Genomic DNA, 20,391 nt, shown 5'->3' with positions numbered 1-20,391 from the left:
TCTCCCAGAGCTTGCTCAAACTCATGTCCGTTGAGTTGGTGATGCCTTCCAGCCATCTTGTCCTCTCTTGTTCCCTTCTCCTCCTGCCCTCAATCTTTCCTAGCATCACGGTCTTTTCCAGTGAGTCGGCTCTTTGCATCAGGTGGCCAAAGTATTGGAGCTTCCTTCAGCTTCAGCCTCAGTCCTTCCAGTGAATAGTCAAGGTTGATTTCCTTTAGGATTGACTGGTTTGATCTCCTTGCAGTCCAAGGGAGTCTTAAGAGTCTTCTCCAACACCACAGTTTGAAAGCATCAATTCTTTGGCACTCAGCCTTTTTTATTGTCCAGCTCTCACATCTGTATATGACTACTGGAAAAACCATAGCTTTGACTATATGGACCTTTGAAGGCAAAGTAATGTCTGCTTTTTAATATGCTATCTACGTTTGTCATAGTTTTTCTTCCAAGGAACAAGTGTCTTTTAATTTCATGGCTGCAGTTACCGTCCCCAGTGATTTTGGAGCCCAGGAACATAAAATCTTTCATTGTTTCCATTGTTTCCCCATCTGTATGCCATGAAGTGATGGGACCAGATTCCATGATCTTAGTTTTTTGAATGTTGAGTATTAAGCCAGCTTTTTCACTCTCATCTTTCACCTTCATCAAGAGACTCTTTAATTCCTCTTTGCTTCTGCCATAAGGGTGATGTCATCTGCATATCTGAGGTTGTTGCTATTTCTCCTGGCAATCTTGATTCTAGTTTGTGATTCATCCAGCCCAGCATTTTGCATGATGTACTCTGCCTATAAGTTAAATAAGCAGGGTGACAATATACAGCCTTGACACACTCCTTTCCCAATTTTGAACCAAGCTCTTGCTCCATATCTGGTTCTAACTGTTGTTTCTTGACCTGCATACAGGTTTCTCAGGAGGCAGGTAAGGTGGTCTGTTATTCCCATCTCTTTAAGAATTTTTCACAGTATTTTCACCTGCAAAGTAATTTTCTGAGTCCTATGCTAGCTAGAATTGGAGATACAGTGGTGGGGGGTGGAGTGGTGGTGGGAAGAAGCCAGACATGGTCCTCTTATTCTGCAGCTTACAGAGAAGTTGTGGGGGAAAGACATTGAACAGATGAAGACACAGATAAATAAAACTTTATAATGTTTATAATTACTTTGAGGGAAAGAGGCTACAGGGCCCCAAGGGTGTCCTAGAGACTTGTCTTAGCATGGGCGTGTCTCTGAGGAAATGATGGTTGAACTGCGTCCTCATATGAGAAGTTCACTGGTTACAGAAGGGAGGCAGGAACATTCTGAATAGAGGCGGCAGCATGCAGACAGCCAGGTGAGGAGAGGGAGTGTGGTCCATGTGAGGAGTGAAGGGAGGCTGGTCGTGGGACGTGATGAAGGAGAGGGAGAGCGTGATGCAAGGTGGGCTAAAACGTAGTCAGGGTTCAGATCAAATGAGATCTTTTTAGGTTATGTTAAGGATTTTGGTTCATTCAAAGAGAGTGCAGCCATTGAAAGCTTTATTTACTATTTTTAAAATTTATTTTTCCAAATATAATACATATACATTGTATAAATTCTAAAGGTATATAACTATGAACTTTAGTGAACACACAAGTTTCTTAGGTACCTAGTTTCCCCTCCTAAAAGTCACCATGCCAGTTTCTTGAATATTCTTCCAAAAATAGTCTGTGCATATATATGTGTATATATATACACACACATACAAACTTTTTTTTTCCCCACACACACAGATTGTGGCATACTATACACACTGCTATACACACTTTCTTTCTCCACATAATGTTATAATGTTTCCTGGATATCATTTCATATCATGACTATAGAAACTGGCCTTATCTCAGCAGCTGCATAAATCTTCCTCAGTTACTTAACCAGTTCTCTGTTGAGGGATGTGTAAGTTATTTCCAGTGTGTTTCATTCCAGACATCATACAGTGACTATTTTGATATCATACCACATATTTGATAATATTTCTGATAAGTAAGCTCCAAAGTTAGCTACCTTTATTCTGTAAAGACTGAATTTCTTTCCTTCATAGCACTTATATTAGTTTGCAGTTCTGCATATTTTATTGTCTGTTTAATCACTGTCTCCCCCATCTAAATTATAAACTCCATCAAAGAAATGCCTAGCATGAAACGGATGCTTGATAATATTTGCTGAGGACTTCCTTGGTGGTCCAGTAGTTAAGACTCTAAGCTTCCACTACAGGGGGTGCGGGTTCAATCCCTGGTCAGGGAACTAAGATCCCGTATGCTGTGCAACATGGCAAAAAAAAAAAAACACAACTAAAAAAAAAATTGTTGAAGAGATGAAGGAATAAGGAGGTAAGGATAATAGCTAAATGGGAAGTAAGTGTGTTTTAGTTAAGCCTTTTATACCAGACAGAAATAATTTGCATCTCTCTAAAAATCAGAGTCATTTGAAACTTCTCAGTCTCCTATTAGTTAACATCCAAATTTAGGCTCTACTCAGTAATAAATCGGAGAAGGCAATGGCAACCAAATCCAGTACTCTTGCCTGGAAAATCCCATGGATGGGGGAGCCTGGTAGGCTGCAGTCCATGGGGTCACTAAGAGTCAGACACGACTGAGCGACTTCACTTTCACTTTTCACTTTCATGCATTAGAGAAGGAAATGGCAATCCACTCCAGTATTCTTGCCTGGAGAATCCCAGCGATGGGGGAGCCTGGTGGGCTGCCGTCTGTGGGGTCGCACAGAGTCAGCCACGACTGAAGCGACTTGGCAGCAGCAGCAGCAGTAATAAATAGTAATTCAAAAAAAGTATATTCTCATACACCTGGGGTTGGCAAACTTTCTTAAAGGGCCAAACAGTAAATATTTTAGGCTTTACTAATATTGAGATAACTCTGTTGCAGCTACTTAACTCTGCCATTAGAACAAAAGCAGCCGTAGATAATACATAAATAAATGAGTGTGGGTGACTGTTCCAGTGAAAGTTTATTTACAATAACAGGCAGCAGCTGGAGTTGGCCCTTGGACCATATTTGGCTCCACTCGTTTAATGAATCAGTAATGATAACCCTTCTTTCATCCCTGATGTTGTCAATTTGTGACTTCCCTCTTTTTTTTTTTTCTGTCATAAGTCACACTAGAGCTTTACCAGTTTTGTTGACCTTTCAGACATCTAGATTTGTGTTTCATTGGTTTTTCTCTGTTGTTTTTTGTTTGTTTTCTGTTTCATTGGTTACTCTTTTCTCTGCTTATTTTGGATATAATTTACTCTTTTTTTTCTTTTTTTTTATGATGAAAGCATAAGATCATTATTTTTCTCCCTGTTAAAGTTTGGCCTTTACTTTTTCAGATCTTTTTGAATGCATTTATCTACAAACAAAAAAGCTTTATTCTGAAGAATATAAACAAGACTGTAACATACAGGTTTTCTGCAACTTACTTTTTTAACTTAACAAGGTATCATGGGGATATTTCTTGGGCTACATATGGAACTCGACCTAATTCTTTTCACTTGCTGTTTAGTATTCTGCAGTAACTATTTCTATATTGATAGATGTTTAGGTTCTTCAAATATTTCACCAGTAGAAGCTACACTGAAATACTCATAAGTGGAAATTCTCCAGGATAGAAGTACAGAATATTTTTGTTAGATGTATAATTTATTGAATGTCTTCTCTTAATGCTCAGAAGGAATAAACTACTTCTATGTGATTTACCACATTAACTACATTTCATGATTCTTTGTTATAAATTTTCTTATGTTGTTTAAGGGCTGAACTTTGGGGGGAAAGTCTTTCCACATTAATTTTGTTTATAATTTTGTTTCCTGGTTTTGGTTCTCTGATGTCCAGTATGAATTGAGCTCTTCCTAGGGAATTTCCCATAGTCATTACATCAATAAGGTGTATTTTCACTATGAGTTTTCTGATGTCCAGCAGAGGTTGTATATCGGAAAGATTTTCCACGTTTACTGCAGTGATAGGTTTCTCTTGTTTATGCATTCTTTGATGATTAATAAGAGTTGAGTTCTTCCTAAAGACTTTTCCACATTGATTATACCAGTATGGTTTCTCTTCAGTGTGGATTTTCTTATGTTCCAACGCAGTTAAGTTATCCCTGAAAACTTTCCCACCTTCATTACACATAAAAGGTCTTTCTCCACAATGTATTCTGTCATGGTGAGTAAGGGCTACCTTCTGAGCATAGACTTTCTCACAATCTTTACATTAGTTAAGGGTTTCTGACTGGTCTGAATTCTCTGATGACTTTAAAGAATAGAGTTCTTTCTGAAGCTTTTCCACATTCATTGCATTTATAGGGTTTCTCTCTATAATGAATTCCCTAAGCCTTTGACTGTGTGGATCACAATAAACTGTGGAACATTCTGAAAGAGATGGGAATACCAGACCACCTGACCTGCCTCTTGAGAAACCTGTATGCAGGTCAGGAAGCAACAGTCAGAACTGTACATGGAACAACAGACTGGTTCCGAATAGGAAAAGGAGTGTGTCAAGGCTGTATATTGTCACCTTGCTTATTTAACTTATATGCAGAGTACATCATGAGGAACGCTGGGCTGGAAGAAGCACAAGCTGGAATCAAGATTGCTGGGAGAAATATCAATAACCTCAGATATGCAGATGACACTACCCTTATGGCAGAAAGTGAAGAGGGACTCAAAAGCCTCTTGATGAAAGTGAAAGAGGAGAGTGAAAAGGTTGGCTTGAAGTTCAGCATTCAGAAAACAAAGATCATGGCATCTGGTCCCATCACTTCATGGGAAATAGATGGGGAAACGGTGGAAACAGTGTCAGACTTTATATTTTTGGGCTCCAAAATCACTGCAGATGCTGATTGCAGCCATAAAATTAAAAGACGCTTACTCCTTGGAAGGAAGGTTATGACCAACCTTGATAGTATATTAAAAAGCAGAGACATTACTTTGCCAACCAAGGTCCGTCTAGTCAAGGCTATGATTTTTCCCGTGGTCATGTATGGATGTGAGAGCTGGACAGTAAAGAAAGCTGATCGCCGAAGAATTGATGCTTTTGAACTGTGGTGTTGGAGAAGACTCTTGAGAGTCCCTTGGACTGCAAGGAGATCCAACCAGTCCATTCTAAAGGAGATCACTCCTGGGTGTTCATTGGAAGGACTGATGCTAAAGCTGAAACTCCAATACTTTGGCCACCTCATGCGACGAGTTGACTCCCTGGAAAAGACTCTGATGCTGGGACAGGTTGGGGGCGGGAGGAGAAGGGGACGACGGAGAATGAGATGGCTAGATGGCATCACCGACTCTGTGGACATGAGTTTGGGTGAACTCCGGGAGTTGGTGATGGACAGGGAGGCCTGGCGTGCTGTGATTCATGGGGTCGCAAAGAGTCGGACACGACTGAGTGACTCAACTGAACTGAATGATTAATAATGTTGAGTGCTTCTTTAAGAATTTCCCACATTCAGTACATCTGTAAGGTTGTTTTCTTATGTGAGTTTTATGATGAGTAAAAGAAATGAACTGCTCATAGTGTCTGTCACACATCCTTTACGTTTATGATATTTTTCTGTCGGTATAATATCTCTGATGTTTAATAAAGGAGAATTTATATTTGAAGACTTTCCTACATTATAGTACTCTTTCTCTTTGGAACTTCTGTGCTTCTACCTCAGACGTGTGTCAATTGTGACACTTTTGTTTGCCCTTTCAGAGCAGACCCTTTGGAAGTATTTATTTTGCTTTAGGTCTGACATCTTTGTTTCAAACCAGTACCCTTGTACTGCACAGGTACCTGGTGGATCTTCTCATACCTCCATCCAGGGCTTTACCCCTTGCTCCAGTTGGGCTATTAATTTTGGCTTGAAAGAGAACAAACAGATTCCTGTAGTTTTCCAGCATCATATATCCCTGTACATGTTCATCGAATACCATCTAGGTATCTTCATTCAATCCAAGTAAAGGTCACAACCACATCTCCAAATGTCAGTGATCTCTGGATCTAGGCCCTTGGTAGTCTTGGAGCCATCTGGCTTCTGAAGTACTCTTCCAGGCGAGGGGAGAAAGTTGTACTTAGGCTAGTAGTTCTGGAGGTTAGAAGTCCTAAATCAAGGTGTTGGCTGGGTTGGTTCCTTCTGAATCTTTGGGCAGAATCCTCCTTTAACTCTTCCTAGCTTTTGGTGGTCACTATCAGTCCTTGACTTTTCTTGGGATGCAGCTGTATTGTTTCAATCTCTGCTTCTATCATCACAATGCATTCTCCATATGTGTCTTTCTAGATCATTGATTTTAGACTTTTCTTCTTTTCTAAAATAAGCATGTAAAGCTATAAATGTCCCTCTAAACATTGCCTTAACTGTATCCCACACATTTTAGTATGTTGTGTTTTCAGTTTCATTCAGTTCAAAATGCTTTCTAAACATTCATGGTTTCAACCTGCACTTGGTGTGAGTTAGTATTACACCGAGGGGAACCGCTGTCCAGATGTCTGGAGCTCTTTCTCCGTGTCGCTCCTTCTTTTTGGTAGTTTCTAACTACCACAGTCACCTTGAACTCTTGTTTCCTCAACTGAGCAAGACCACCGTGCTCTGCCTAGGTTCTTCCCTGTCTCACAGTCTGCAGCATGCCTGGTCTGTAAACAGAAAGCCAAAGTGATCATAGGGCTCACCCTTGTTTATTTCCTTTCTCTCTGGGATCACAGTCCCAGACCACATTGTTGTTCAGTGCCCAAAACCAATTGTTTCATATATGGTTTTTGTCTAGTTTTCTAGTTTCTCAACAGTGGGAAAGCAAATTCTATAGCAGTTTCTCCTTCAAGGACAGAAGTGGAGGTCATGGTACATTAAAAAAAAATACTGGCTTATGGAAAAGTGCAAGTTATTTTCATTTTTGTGGATCTTTTCACTGTATTAAATATGAGAGACTTTTTGTGAGAGGAATGATGGAAAGTTGGTCTAAAAGTAACTGGCAGTAGTTATTGATGTAACAGTTTCCTGATTTCAATAAACTGCACTCAGCTGTCACTGAGTCATACCATGGGCTCTTGTGTGAGAAGGTGTATGAAGAAATGAGGGGTGTTGCTATAGCTCTTGGTAGCTTCATTTTTAAAATAGTTTCTATTTATTCATCTTTTCTTAAGGAAGTTCTCTTTTTTCTGGCCTCTAAGCTGCCTTGTCTGATTGGGTTGGTGCCTGTGTTTCTTTTTTTTTAAAGCACGGTGGTAGATTGGCTTCCATAGCGTTTGACTCCATAATCCACAAGCCTTCCTGTTTTTCTCTTGTCTTTTAGTTGACTAGTATCCACATTTAGTAAGTGTTTCCTTTGGCTTTGGTGGATTATCCAGTTGTTGCTTTAGCCAGTCATAACCCTTTTTCAGTTATGTGTACCTGCAGACATGACTATATATCTCTTCAGTGGTTCGATTCTACTACATGTTTTCTATATGTAGTTCTACATTTTATGTTATAACCCCAGGCTTGGACTCGGGTGAAGAAAGAGGTACCTAGGGTATGAAATTTAAGGAGACACTCAGTCTCAAGGTGGGATAAGCCAACCCTGCACTTACATGACTCTTAAGACTAAGCACTTCCTTAACACTTGTGCCTAAGACATCTCCTTTGCCTCACCTAGTTCTGGCCCTGTATAATCTTGACTTCTTAGAGGTGGCTCAGATGGTAAAGAATCTGCCTTTACCAGCTTTGAGTAGTGCAGGAGTACTCGAGGAGTACTCCAGTACAGGAGACCCAGGTTCGATCCCTGTGTTGGGAGGATCCCCTGGAGAAGTACATGGCTACCCACTCTAGTATTCTTGCCTGGAGAATTCCATGGACAAAGAAGCCTGGTAGGCTACAGTCCATGGGATTGCAAAGAGTCGAACACGACTGAGTGATTAACACACACATTACCCTGACCATAGTTGGTTATAGACACCTATCAGTTCAGTCACTCAGTCGTGTCTGACTCTTTGCGACCCCATGAATCACAGCACGCCAGGCCTCCCTGTCCATCACCAACTCCTGGAGTTCACTCAAACTCATGTCCATCGAGTCGGTGATGCCATCCATCATGTAAGACCTTAAAATGAACTCTGTGTAAAAACTTTAATTTAGAACATGCTTTAACTTTATCTAAGAAAACAGAAATGAGGTAATATTTCAGGAAAACCAATACCATGCTTGAAAAAACTCAGTGGCTCAAAAGTTTATCCATAAGCAACATTAGCCAGAATTTTGGACCATGTGATCTAGGTTACCCACAGTAGGTCACTGTTGTACTTCTGTTCCTTTATTTCTTATTATGACACAGCTTCTCATTAGAAAGTTCATCTAGCGGAATAAAATTTTGGTAAACTTTACTGCTGCTCTGATTAATGCTGTGATGTGCAAAGCCCCCTGACTATGACCAACTGCTGATTAGAAAATGGATGAACCTGCAGCCTGCAAGAGGCCAAGAGAACTCAGTTTGCGTTGCTGCCAGTTGAGTGGAGGGGGGAGTACTCCATCTTCAGCTTCCTGCTCTTCTGGACCCATACTCTTCATACTGTCCCAGAGAAAGGCCTTGGGGGTGAGTGGGAGGTCAAGTGGTGGGACCCTGCCCCCGTCCTTCAGCACGCTTTCACCAGAAGAGCTCTGTTGTTTTTTTGTTTCATGAACTGGAGTTCTGTGTAAAAGGTCTACATGCAAGGGACTTGTTGAGGAAGGGAGCCAGCGATGAACGTGGAGCAGTACTTCTCCCAGCTAAAATATCCTGAGCCAAAAAACCTTTCTCTTTTGTGTCTTCTTTTCCACTTACCAGACAGCTTTCCCACCCTCTTAAAAACCAGTCTTCAAAATAGCCTCCAATGTTGGTATTCAGGACTCTTTACAGAGCTGGAGTCTCTGTTTTTATTTCATTTTAAAATGTTTCCATTCTTTGTTTTTAGATGCCAAGGAGAGCAGGTGCCAGCGGGTGAAGACACAGTTTGGTGTTGGCCTGAGATCCAGGGGAGAAAATCACCTCCGGCTTCTAGAAGGAACCCCCTCTCTCCAGTCATGTTGGACTGCCTGCTGCCAGGACTCTACTTGTCATGCCTTTTGGTGGTTAGAGGGGATGTGCATCCAGGCAGACTGCAGCAGGTCCCAGAGCTGCCAGGCTTTTAGGACAGACTCTTCCAACTCAATGCTGGTGTTTTTCAAAAAATTCCAAATTGAAGATGACTTGGACTTTCTACCTGAAGACGATGTATCACATATTTTGGGGCTAGATTGGAGCAGGGCATCTTGGAGGAGGCAGAGCCCACCCAGAACTCCACTGAGACCCACTTTATCCAGTGACCAGTGGAGCTTAATCAGGAAGCTTCGGAAGAGAGAGACTCCCAGTGAAGAAGTAGCTGCAGTGACACAGCCTTCTAAAACAAATGAACTAGGTGATCTAAACAGCACTGGCTCTGCAGAGGTAAGCATATCATGAATAAGGAGTGACTAGAGAACTAGTTTAACCTGCTTTTGCATTTGGCACACACAAGCTTTGAAGCTGTGCTTGTGGGCAGTGCTCATAGGCTGAGGAGTGTATGTACACAGCTGCTTAGTGTCATCTTGGTAGGTGCTGCCCAGATGTTAAAGGGTAATTTGACGTGCACTCCATGCAGGTCCAATGATTGTTTTGGTTAAAGCAGAAAGCTGCTCATTATCTTGTCTAAGCTGGTTCTTGGCTACAGGTAAGTGCGTTTGTGTGGGTGTTAGTCTCCACCAGCGATTCTGCAGTGTTTTCTGCCAGATTGAAAAACACTTGATTGGTGCGGTTGCAGTCAAGTTCTCCTCCTCCTCCCCCATCTCCAGCTGGTAAACATTTTCCTTATGAGGTAGTTTTTGTTCCATTCTAAAGTAACCATCCTGGTGCTGCATAAAACCTGGACCTGCTGGTCTGGGGAGCTGGATATGGCCATTAGCCAAGAGGTGAATTCTTATCAAACTTTGTATGCCAAGGGAGATACTACCAGTAGAGTTTATTCTGCTTATTATTTTCTTCATTGTTGGTCTTCCTGGGCAAATGATTAAGAGGAATGACTCACCCTGTGCTCATTCTCCCTCAATCGCTGTGACTTATTTTTGTCTGTGTTTTGTCCTAGTTGTCTCTATCAAGTTAAAGCCAGAGTGGGGAGGCTACTACATGCCAGACACTGTGTGTGCTAATCATTGTGTTATGTCATTTTGTTTAATTTTCATAGCAATATTTCTAAGTATGTGTTATTAACCCCGTTTTTCTAGTGAGGTCTAAATAGGTTAAACAATTTGATCATGCAGCTAATGAATAGCAGAGCCTTTCAGCACCATTTTAGAACTATGGTATTAGGTTCAATTTGCTCATAAACATTTATGGACTTTTATTATCAATGTCAGGCTTCCCTCATAACTCAGTTGGTCAAGAATCTGCCTGCAATGCAGGAGACCCCGGTTTGATTCCTGGGTCTGGAAGATCTGCTGGAGAAGGGATAGGCTACTCACTCCAGTATTCTTGGGCTTCCCTGGTGGCTCAGCTGGTAAAGAATCTGCCTGCAATGTGGGAGATCTGGGTTCAATCCCTGGGTTGGGAAGATCCCCTGGAGAAGGGAAAGGCTACCCACTCCAGTATTCTGGCCTGGAGAATGCCATGGACTGTATAGTCCATGGAATCGCAGAGTCGGACACGACTGAGCAACTTTCACTTATTATCAATGTCAGGTACTTTCCTAAGCGCTAGAGGCAAACAAGACATGATCTGTGCTTGCAGGAGTTTATAGTCTAGTAGAAACTCAGGCATGAAGATGGTGTTTACAGTAGTGTGTATATATATATTTTTAAAGAACCAGCTTTTAAAATTTTATTTTTTATTATTTTATTTCTTTTGACTGTGCTGGGTCTTCATTGCTGCACATGGACTTTTTCTAGTTGCAGTGAGTGGGGGCTACCCTGTTTTTGTGGTGTGTGGGCTTCTCATTGCAGTGGCTTCTCTTGTAGAAGCATGGGTTCTAGGACATGTTGGCTCAGTAGCTGTGGCCCACAGGCCTCGTTGCCCTGCCGCAGGTGGGATCATCCCAGACCAGGGATCGAACCTGTGTCCCTGGCATTGGCTGGTGGATTCCTAACCAGTGGACCACTCGGGAAGTCCCCCAGTAGTGTATAATTATTGCATAGTCGATTTATGTATTGGGTTGACCAAAAAGTTTGTTTGGGTTTTTCTGTAGCGTCTTATGGAAAAACCTGAATGAATTTTTGGCAAACCCAATACTACACAATAGGAACACAAAGAAGAAGTGATCCTCTTGAGCAGGCAAGTGATGTGTATGTTCAGGGAAGAGTTTACAGAGATGTTTAACTTATTTCTCAATGGATGTGTAGAATTTCACTTGGGGTTTAAAGGTTAAAAAAAAAAATTCTGGAGAGAGGTCCAGTGTGTACAGAGGTTTAGTCAGCATATATTTAACTGTCTGTAAGGTGGAGTGCTGAAAGCAAGGCAGTGCAAATATTATATCAAATAAGATCCTGATTCCTGCCCTAATAGAGCTTACACTCTGGCAAGGAAAATAGGCATGACATTTATGACTATTAAATTCTTACAAGCTCAATGTACATTATAAGAGGGTAAGTAGAGTACTGTAAGAACATCTAACAGGGACCTAATTAAGATTAAGGGGTAAAGTTAAGCCACCCTAAGTAAGGTAAGTTGAAGCTGAGATTGAAGTAGAAGTAGGAGTTAGGGGAAAAAAAACAGGCAGAGTAAATCAGGCAGACAGAATAACAATTTCAAAGTGTGTTAGATGCCTTAGAACATGGCAAGATCAAAAAGTTGAGAGAGACTGGTCTTGTTTGGCAAACAGAGCAAGAGACCTTTAGAGAAAGAAGAGGCTTCAAAGGTGTTCAGAGCCTTGTTGTTGTTCATTTGCTAAGTCATGTCCAGCTCTTGTGACCCCATGGACTGCAGCACACCAGGCTTCCCTGTCCTATACTATCTCCCAGAGTTTGCTCAAAGTCATGTCCACTGAGTCAGTGATGCCATCTAACCATCTCATCCTCTGCTGCCCCTTCTCCTTTTGCCTTCAGTCTTATGAGCATCAAAGCCTTTTCAATGAGTTGGCTCTTTGCATCAGGTAGTCTAAGTATTGCAGCTTCACAATCAGTCCTTCCAGTGAATATTCAGGGTTGATTTCTTTTAGGATTGACTGGTTTGATCTCCTTGCTGTCCAAGAGACTCTCAAGAGTCTTCTCTACCACCACAATTCAAAAGCATCAATTCTTTGGCGCTCAGCCTTCTTTATGGTCTAGCTCTCACATCTGTACATGACTACTGTGAAAACCATAGCTTTAACTGTATGGAACTTTGTTGGCAAAGTGATGTCTCTGCTTTTTAATATGCTGTCAAGGTTTGTCATAGCTTCCTTTCCAAGGAATAAACGTCTTTCAGTTTCATGGCTGCAGTCATTGTCAGCAGTGATTTTTGGAGCCCAAGAGAATAAAGTGAAAGTGAAAGTTGCTCAGTTGTGTCTGACTCTTTGTGACCCCATGAACTATATAGTCCATGAACTTCTCCGGGCCAGAATAGTGGAGTGGGTAGCCTTTCCCTTCTCCAGAGGATCTTCCCAACCCAGAGATCCAACCCAGTTAGTTCATTCTTTACCAACTGAACCACAAGGGAAGCAAGAAAATGAAATCTGTCACTCTTTCCACTTTTCCCCTTCTGTTTGACATGAAGTGTTGGGAGTGGATGCCATGGTCTTAGTTTTTTGAATGTTGAGCTTTAAGCCAGCTTTTTCACTCTCCTCTTTCACCTTCATCAAGAGGCTCTTATCAAGAGGCTCTTTAGTTCTTCTTCACTTCTTGCCATTAGCGTAGCATCATCTGGGTATCTGAGGTTGGTATTTCTCCCGGCAGTCTTGATTCTAGCTCATGATTCAGCCCAGCATTTCGCATGATGTACCCTGCATATAAGTTAAATAAGCAGGGTGACAATATGCAGCCTTGACGTACTTCTTTACCAATTTTGTACCAGTCCTTTGTTCTATGGCCAGTTCTAACAGTTGCTTCTTGACCTGCATACTCATTTTTTAGGAGACAGGTAAGGTGGTCTGGTATTCCCATCTCTTGAAAAATTTTCCACAGTTTGTTGTGATCCACACAGTCAAAGTCTTTAGCGTAGTCAATGAAGCAGAAGTGATGTTTTCTTGCTTTCTCTAGGATCCAATGAATGTTGGCAATTTGAACTCTGGTTCCTCTGCCCTTTCTAAATCCAGTTTATACAGCTGGAAGTTCTCGGTTCACATACTGCTGAAGTCTCACATGAAGGATTTTGAGCATAACCTTACTAGCCTGTGAAATGAATGCAGTTGTATGGTAGTTTGATCATTCTTTGATATTGCCTTTTTTTGGGATTGGAAGAGCCAGCCTTCAGGCCTTCTTAAAATATTAGTCTTTATCTTAACAGGGAATGAAATGGTCAGATATGTTACTGTGTGGTGAATAGAATGGAGAAGTGCAAGGAGGTCCATGGAGCAGTCAAGAAGGAGGCTCTTTGGGCACGGGAACCGTTGTACTAAAGGAAGTTGAAGATATGGGAAAGAGGATAAAGACAATTCTCCATCAGGGCTGAGGATCTCAAACTTTAACAGAATCACTTGGAGGCCTTGTTAAAAACAGATTGCTGGGTCCTAGCTCCAAAGCTTCTGATTCACTTTGTTTAAAGTAGGGCCTGAGAATTTGCATTTTTACAGCTTCCCTGGTGGCTCAGATGGTAAAGAATCCGCCTGCAATATGGGAGACCTTGGTTCAGTCCCTGGGTTGGGAAGATCCCCTGGAGGAGGGCATGGCGACCCACTTCAATATTCTTGCCTGGAGAATCCCATGGACAGAGGAGCCTGGCGGGCTACAGTCCATAGGGTCACAAAGAGTTGAACACTACTGAAGCGACTGAGCACAGCACAGCCTCATAGGGCAGGGGGTTAGAATACAGAGCACAGAACACTAGATGAGTCTTAAGCAGGAGGAGAGACATCTCCTTCATTGTGATAGGAAGGAAAGAATTTACAATTATAGTTGTATGATTCTCCTCGGGACCTCTCAGCAACCCTGTCAAGAAAAGGTTGATGGTTTGATTCATCCAAGATTAGAACTTTGCCAGTTTTGTACGGAAGGAAATTGAGGCATGGAAATGGAGGTCGTTGTCAAGAGAGTGGATAGAAGAGAGAGATAAGAAGAAAGGAACGCAAAGCTGGGAGAGGTTGACAGAGATTCCGTACAGGAGTCTTGCATTCAGAGATTTTGGTGAAGGGAAACAGATACGGGGGACAAGTACATGTGCTGGAAGGACACGAGGTAGTCTTGAGAATGGGGGTATTTGAATTTCAGATTTCGGAGGTGTAGAAGTTATGGTGATTACAAGGTCTAGGGTGAAGCTATGGAAGAGAGTTGCTAGAATAGAGCAGAGAGGAACTTGACTGGTGATAAGGAGTTCAAAGAACATGCTGAATGAGTTATCCATGCAGACCTTGAGGCCTTTAGTAAGGATGGTGATGATGATAACAGCAACAGTTAACGTTTACTGAGTACTTACTGTGTGTCAGGTCCTATTCTGAGCCTTTTACACGAATTAACCGTTTCATCTGTACAACAAATCCTGTGACTTACTGTTACCGTCTTTTATGTTATAAATGAGGGAACTCAGGAAAAGAAGGGTTAAGGAGCATGGCCAAGGCAGCACAGCCACTTTAGGTAGGACCAAAACGCGGACACAGGCAGTCTCCTTCTCTCTAGTCTGTCCTCTTCCTCTTGAGGCAGGGACTTGCAGTGAAGAGGAGTTCTGAGAGCCAGATGTCAAAGCCGTCAGTAAGGCAGGAGGAGTAATGAGTAAGTTGAGAGATGACAGCTGTGATGAGAGTTGAAGTGTAGTGCAGCAAGATAGCAGAGGAGAAGAGGCTTTTACAGAGAAGATGAAAGAGTAATGATTTGCACAGGGTGTTGAGAAGGGGAGCAAATAACATAGCATCCCACCTTTAACCCCGAGGTATGGGAGAATAAGTAGCCATTGTATTGCAGAGATACATGTGAAACGGGGCTTCTCTGGTGGGCCAGTGGATAGGAATCTTGCAGTGGGGGACACCAGTTCGATCCCTGGTCTGGGAAGATCCTGCTTGCTGCGGAGCCTCTAAGCCTGTGTGCAACAACTACTGAGCCAGTGCTTCACAACAAGAGAAACCACCACTGCAGTGAGACGCCTGTGCCCTGCAAGGAAGAATAACCCTCACTCGCTGCAACTAGAGAAAAATAGAAATATATATTAAAAATAAATAAGTATTTTAAAAAAATTAGGTGGTCAGGGATCACTTTATAAGCATGCGGCCTCTGCAGTCCTTGTACTGAGAAAGGCCTTGTTCTTGATTTAGTGTTCTGCTCTCATTATCTTGAAATTCTTAATTTTTGAACAAGTAAGCCACATTTTCATTTTGTACCAGATCCTGAAAATTTATATGTAGCCTGTCCTGCGAGAGGTATAGGGAACAAAATATGAAGGTACTGAGCATACTGGTGACTTTCTGATCATGGAATAGAAATTCCAGACAATTCAGTGGAATTTTTGGAAGAGAAAAAGAGGTTGGTTTTTAAAGGAGAGGAAGTATAGATTGTTGTAGCGGTAACAGTTGTGGTGTGGTTAGTGTTTAGCAACTGGGTCTTCCCCTGTAAAACAAAGTCCTGAGTTGTAGACTTTGCTAATTTATGTGGTGTAAATACTACCACCATGACCAGTTTCAAACTGTACCATGAAGTCAGTGAACACAGCGTTGGCGGAGATGAGCACCGCACCCTGCAGAATAACTCTGATCCGTGAAATTAGACAAGTGAAATTAGACCTATGGTAGATTTGGGCCTGACGGTCTAAAGCTCAGATTTCGGCCTTACAGAATTCAGTGTGTGGTGGGGAGAGGATCCTGAGCTGTGTTGGCTGGGGAGTTCTTTTTCTGGTTGTTCACCAGTCATAGACTACCAATGCAGGTAGACATAAGAGAGGCAGGTTCAGTCCCTGGGTCGGGAAGATCCCCTGGAGGAGGGCATGGCAACCCACTCCAGTATTCTTGCCTGGAGAATGCCATGGACAGAGGAGCCTGGCACGCTGTAGTCTATAGGGTGGCAAAGAGTTGGACACAACTGAAGTGATTTAGCATGCATGCAAGCACAAGCGTTATGGTCTAACAAGGAGAGTGGGTGGACATGGAGGGAAGAATATTGAGCTTGAACTTTGAAACCCTGGAAGTGGAAGTGGGCTTTGTGCAGTGTCACACAGAGACATTACGTAGTTTGGCATTACATGTTGGGAACTGTAAGCTTTGCTGAAAATGGGGAAGGTGAAGTGTTCAGATCCAGATTAGTGAAATTTGACCTTACACCATGCTTAGGAGTTTCATTCTCATCCCAAAGGCCATGGATAGCTCTGGTGGGGAGGTTCAATCACCTTGTGTGTTTAGAATAGTTAATTGCTAGGCCTTTCGTTCAGAAGAGGACTTGGAATTCAAACTTCTGTTTAACATACTAGAGAGAGTAAGAGAAATGTATGCACTGCAGATCTTCTAATTAGGGAAGACTGACTAGCAGCATTAGTTTTTAGTTTGTACTGTTTTCACTAGGGGAGGTCAAGCAAGTCTGCATCAAAGGAGGAAGAAATTGTATGGTAAATTACTCTTGTCTTTGCCTGAAATGCGTACAGAATTGCAAAGGCCTGGGGTTGTCAATAGCATTTTTCCATTCTTTTGAAAATATGTATATATTGCATCTAAGAGTAGGTATTGTGAACTTTTAGCAATTCTAGAAGTGGAAAGGAATGCCGTGAATTTATTGCCCTTTCTCAGGGTAGAGAAGGAGAAGCTTGTACTGTTACTTTATCCTTTCTATGTCATGAACCTCTGAATTGTTGGTGGGAGGAGCCTGAAAGCTTGTTGATTGGGTACAGGAACATTTGCAGTACAAGGAGTTCAGTCACTGGCAATTCCGTTCCGTTCCGTCGCTAAGTCGTATCCGACTCTTTGCGACCCCGTGGACTGTAGCCTACCAGGCTTCTCCATCCATGGGATTCTCCAGGCAAGAATACTGGAGTGGGTTACCGTTTCCTTCTCCAGGGGATCTTCCCGACCCAGGGATCGAACCCGGGTCTCCGGCATTGGAGGCAGACGCTTTAACCTCTGAGCCACCTGGGAAGCCCTGCCAATCCTGCTTTCTGAAAGGAAAGTGTTCTCTCTGAGCCCCGGAAATAAAGGCGCAATTAGGTATCCCCACATGTAAGCTTTGACTTCAGAAGATCTGAGGTGCTCCTTTCTCTCTACCAGTACCGTCTCCCCGTTTGTAGTCAATATTACACCTTTTCAACCCCTACAAGCAAGTGGCTTTCTGTAGAACACATGTCCGAGAAGGATAAATGAGCCAAGCCCTTGGACACTTCTCTGCTGTCTTTTATCACCAAGGAAAACTTGTGCTGACTCTACAGAAAGTCAGATACTTACCTCTCACCAGAAGACAGAGGCGTGGGGTGTGAGCAGCAGCAGCAAAGAGCCTTGCATAACCAAGGACAGAAGCCCAAGCAGTTTTGTTTCCCCTCATCTGTACTTTTGGTTTGGTTTGGTTTGTTTTTCAGGATTTTCCACTTGGTTGCTTTCTCTTAGTTTTTGTTTTAAAATCTTTCTTATAATCCTTTAGACTTGTGAAATTTTTGCCAAGGGTTCTTTTATTCTTCTGGTTATTATTTCCTGACACATTTGGAATCTCTGAGGACCTAGTTTTCTCCAGCTCCTCATTCTCAGTTATCTGAGCAGCAGACACCAAAATTTTTATTCACCCCCGTTTCCCTTCCAGCCCTTTGGCCTGGACCAGGGTTGTGGGTTTCTCACATCTTAGTGACCTGGGCCCTTCCCGTGTTGTCTGCGTGTATATGTTCACTAAACACATCCTCAACACCCCCCCCACAACCTTTTTAATCTTAACCGAGTGGCTTGTTGCATTGAGAGAAAAACTGGGCAGCCTGTTTCTTTGTTTTGAGTACCCAAGAATCCCTCCTTGGGCCTCCCTGGTGGCTCAGTGGTAAAGAATTTGCCCGCCAATGCAGGAAACACAGTTCCATCCCTGGTCCAGGAAGATCCCACATGTTGAGGAGCAGCTGAGCCCACGCACCACAACTATTGAACCTGTGCTCTCGAGTCCGGGAGCAGCAGCTACCGAGCCCGTGTGCTCAGCTGCTGAAGCCTGTGCATCCTAGAGCCTGTGCTGCGCCACAGGAGAAGCCCCCATTGCTGCAGCCAGAGGAAAGCCCCCGCAGAGACGAAGACCCGCACAGCCAAAAATAAACACATGAAATTATTTTAGAAAAGCCCTGTTGTTGTATTTTTCCTTTTTACAAGTATTAGTGCCTGAACCATAATACATTTTCCGTATTCTTTTTTCCACTATAACTGTACCCTTTCTCCTCTAATCTAAGTTCTGATTCTTTTATCTGATTATCTGTTGTTGTTTTTAATAGAAGTATGGTTGATTTATTGTGTTAGCTTCAGGTGTACAGCAGAGTGAATTGGTTATGCATATGTATAGATACATACTTTAAAGAATTCTTTTCCATTATAGTTTATTATAAGATACTGAATATGGTTTCCTGTGTTACACAGTGAATCCTTGTTGTTTCTCCCTTTTGCACATGGCAGTCATACTCCCATAATCCCACACTCCCAATTTATCCTCCCCCACCCCCTTGCATCTTTCCCTTTTGGTAACCATAGATTTGTTTTCTATGTCTGTGAGTCTGTTTCTATTTTGTAAGTAAGGTCATTTTTACTTTTTTTTTTGATTCCACATATGAATGATATAACATTTGTTTTCCTATGTCTGACTTACTTTACATAGTATAATAATCTCTAGGTTTCATCCATGTTGCGGCATATGGCATTGTTTCATTCTTTTTTTATGGCTGAGTAATATTCCATTGCTTTCACAGTGGTAAAGAATCTACCTGCCAATGCAGGAGCTCCAGGAGACACATGGGTTCAATCCCTGGGTTGGGAAGACCCCCTGGAGTAGGAAATGGCAACCCACTTCAGTATTCTTGCCAGGGTAATCCCATGGACAGAGGAGCGTGGTGGACTACAATCCGTGGGATCGCAAAGAGTTGGACATCACTGAGCACTCACATATGCGTGCGGTATTCCATTGTGTGTGTCTGTGTGTGTATATATTTACGCACCGCATCTTTATCCATTCATCTGTTGCTTCCATTTCTTGGCTACTGTGAACAGTGCTGCTGTGAGCAGTTGGGGTGCATGTATCTTCTCAATTAGCACTTTTGTCTTTTCTAGATATATGGTATATGTATAGATATATGTATATTTCTAGATATATATCCTGGATCATATGGTAACTGTCATTTTAGTTTTTTGAGGAATCTGTTTTCCGTGGTTGCTGCACCAGTTTACGTTCTCACCAACAGTGTCGGAAGGTTTCCTTTTCTCCATACCCTCCCACGATTTATTTTTTTACTTTTTGATCACGTCTATTTTGACTGTTGTGAAGTGGTACCTTATTGTAGTTTTGATTTGCATTTCACTAACAATTGACTATATGGAGCATCATTTCATGTGCCTGTTGGCCATCCGTATCTTCTTTAGAAAAACGTCTATTTAGGTCTCTGTCCATTTTTTGACCGGGTTGTTTGTTTTTTCGATATTTAGCTGTATAACTGTTCGTGTATTTTGGAGATTAATCTCTTGTCAGTGGCTTCATTTGCAAGTATTTTCTCCCATTCTGTGGGTTGTCTTTTCATTTTGTTTATGGTTTCCTTTGCTGTGCAAAAGCTTTTAAGTTTAATTAGTAGTATTTTTATTACTCTAGGAGGTGGATCCAAAAAGATCTTGCTGCGATTTATGTTAGAGTGTTCTGCCTATGCTTTCCTTTAAGAGTTTTATAGTATCCGGTCTTACATGATGTGATTTTTAAATAGAATTTTTTATACTTTGATATTTCATTATTAGTATAAGGAAATGCAACAGATTTCTACATACTCTATATATCTTATATCCTGCTACCTTGCTGAATTCATTCATCAGTTCTAACAGTGTGTGGAGTCTTTATAGTTTTCTCAGTGTATATAGAGAGTATCATGTCCTCTGCATACAGTGATAATTTTACTTCTTCCCTACTAATTTTGATATGTTTTCTTTCTTTTTCTTGTCTGATTGCTGTGGCTAGAACCTCCAATACTATTAGAAGTTCTTGTCTTGTTCCAGAATTTATTGGGAAGGCTTTCAGCTTTTTACTTTTAAGTACTGGGTTGGCTGGGGGTTTGTCATAAGTGGCTTTTATTATGTTAAGATATATTTTCTTTATATCCGCTTTGGTAAGAGTTTCTTTTATTATGAATGGATGTTGAATTTTATCAAAT

General features: G+C 41.9%; 1 protein-coding gene across 3 annotated transcripts in view; it reads left to right on the top strand.

Annotated features, from left to right (window-relative positions):
* Positions 1–20,391, top strand: part of KIAA0319L (KIAA0319 like) — a 102,453-nt gene that overhangs the window by 33,507 nt on the left and 48,555 nt on the right. For all 3 annotated transcript variants that reach the window (XR_016037160.1, XM_055401958.2, XM_055401957.2), the window contains exon 3: positions 8,900–9,411. Coding sequence is in view for 2 of the 3 variants with exons in the window: in XM_055401958.2 (XP_055257933.2) it covers positions 8,900–9,411 (512 nt within the window). In the remaining variant the exon portion in view is untranslated. The remainder of the gene's footprint in view (positions 1–8,899; positions 9,412–20,391) is intronic.

This window comes from Moschus berezovskii, chromosome 4, assembly GCF_049115385.1.
Source record: "Moschus berezovskii isolate FMDL1 chromosome 4, NW_MosBer_1.0, whole genome shotgun sequence".
NCBI classification, from domain to species: domain Eukaryota; kingdom Metazoa; phylum Chordata; class Mammalia; order Artiodactyla; family Moschidae; genus Moschus; species Moschus berezovskii.
Note: the sequence above shows the minus strand (reverse complement) of the source record. Positions and strands in the feature narration are given on the sequence as shown.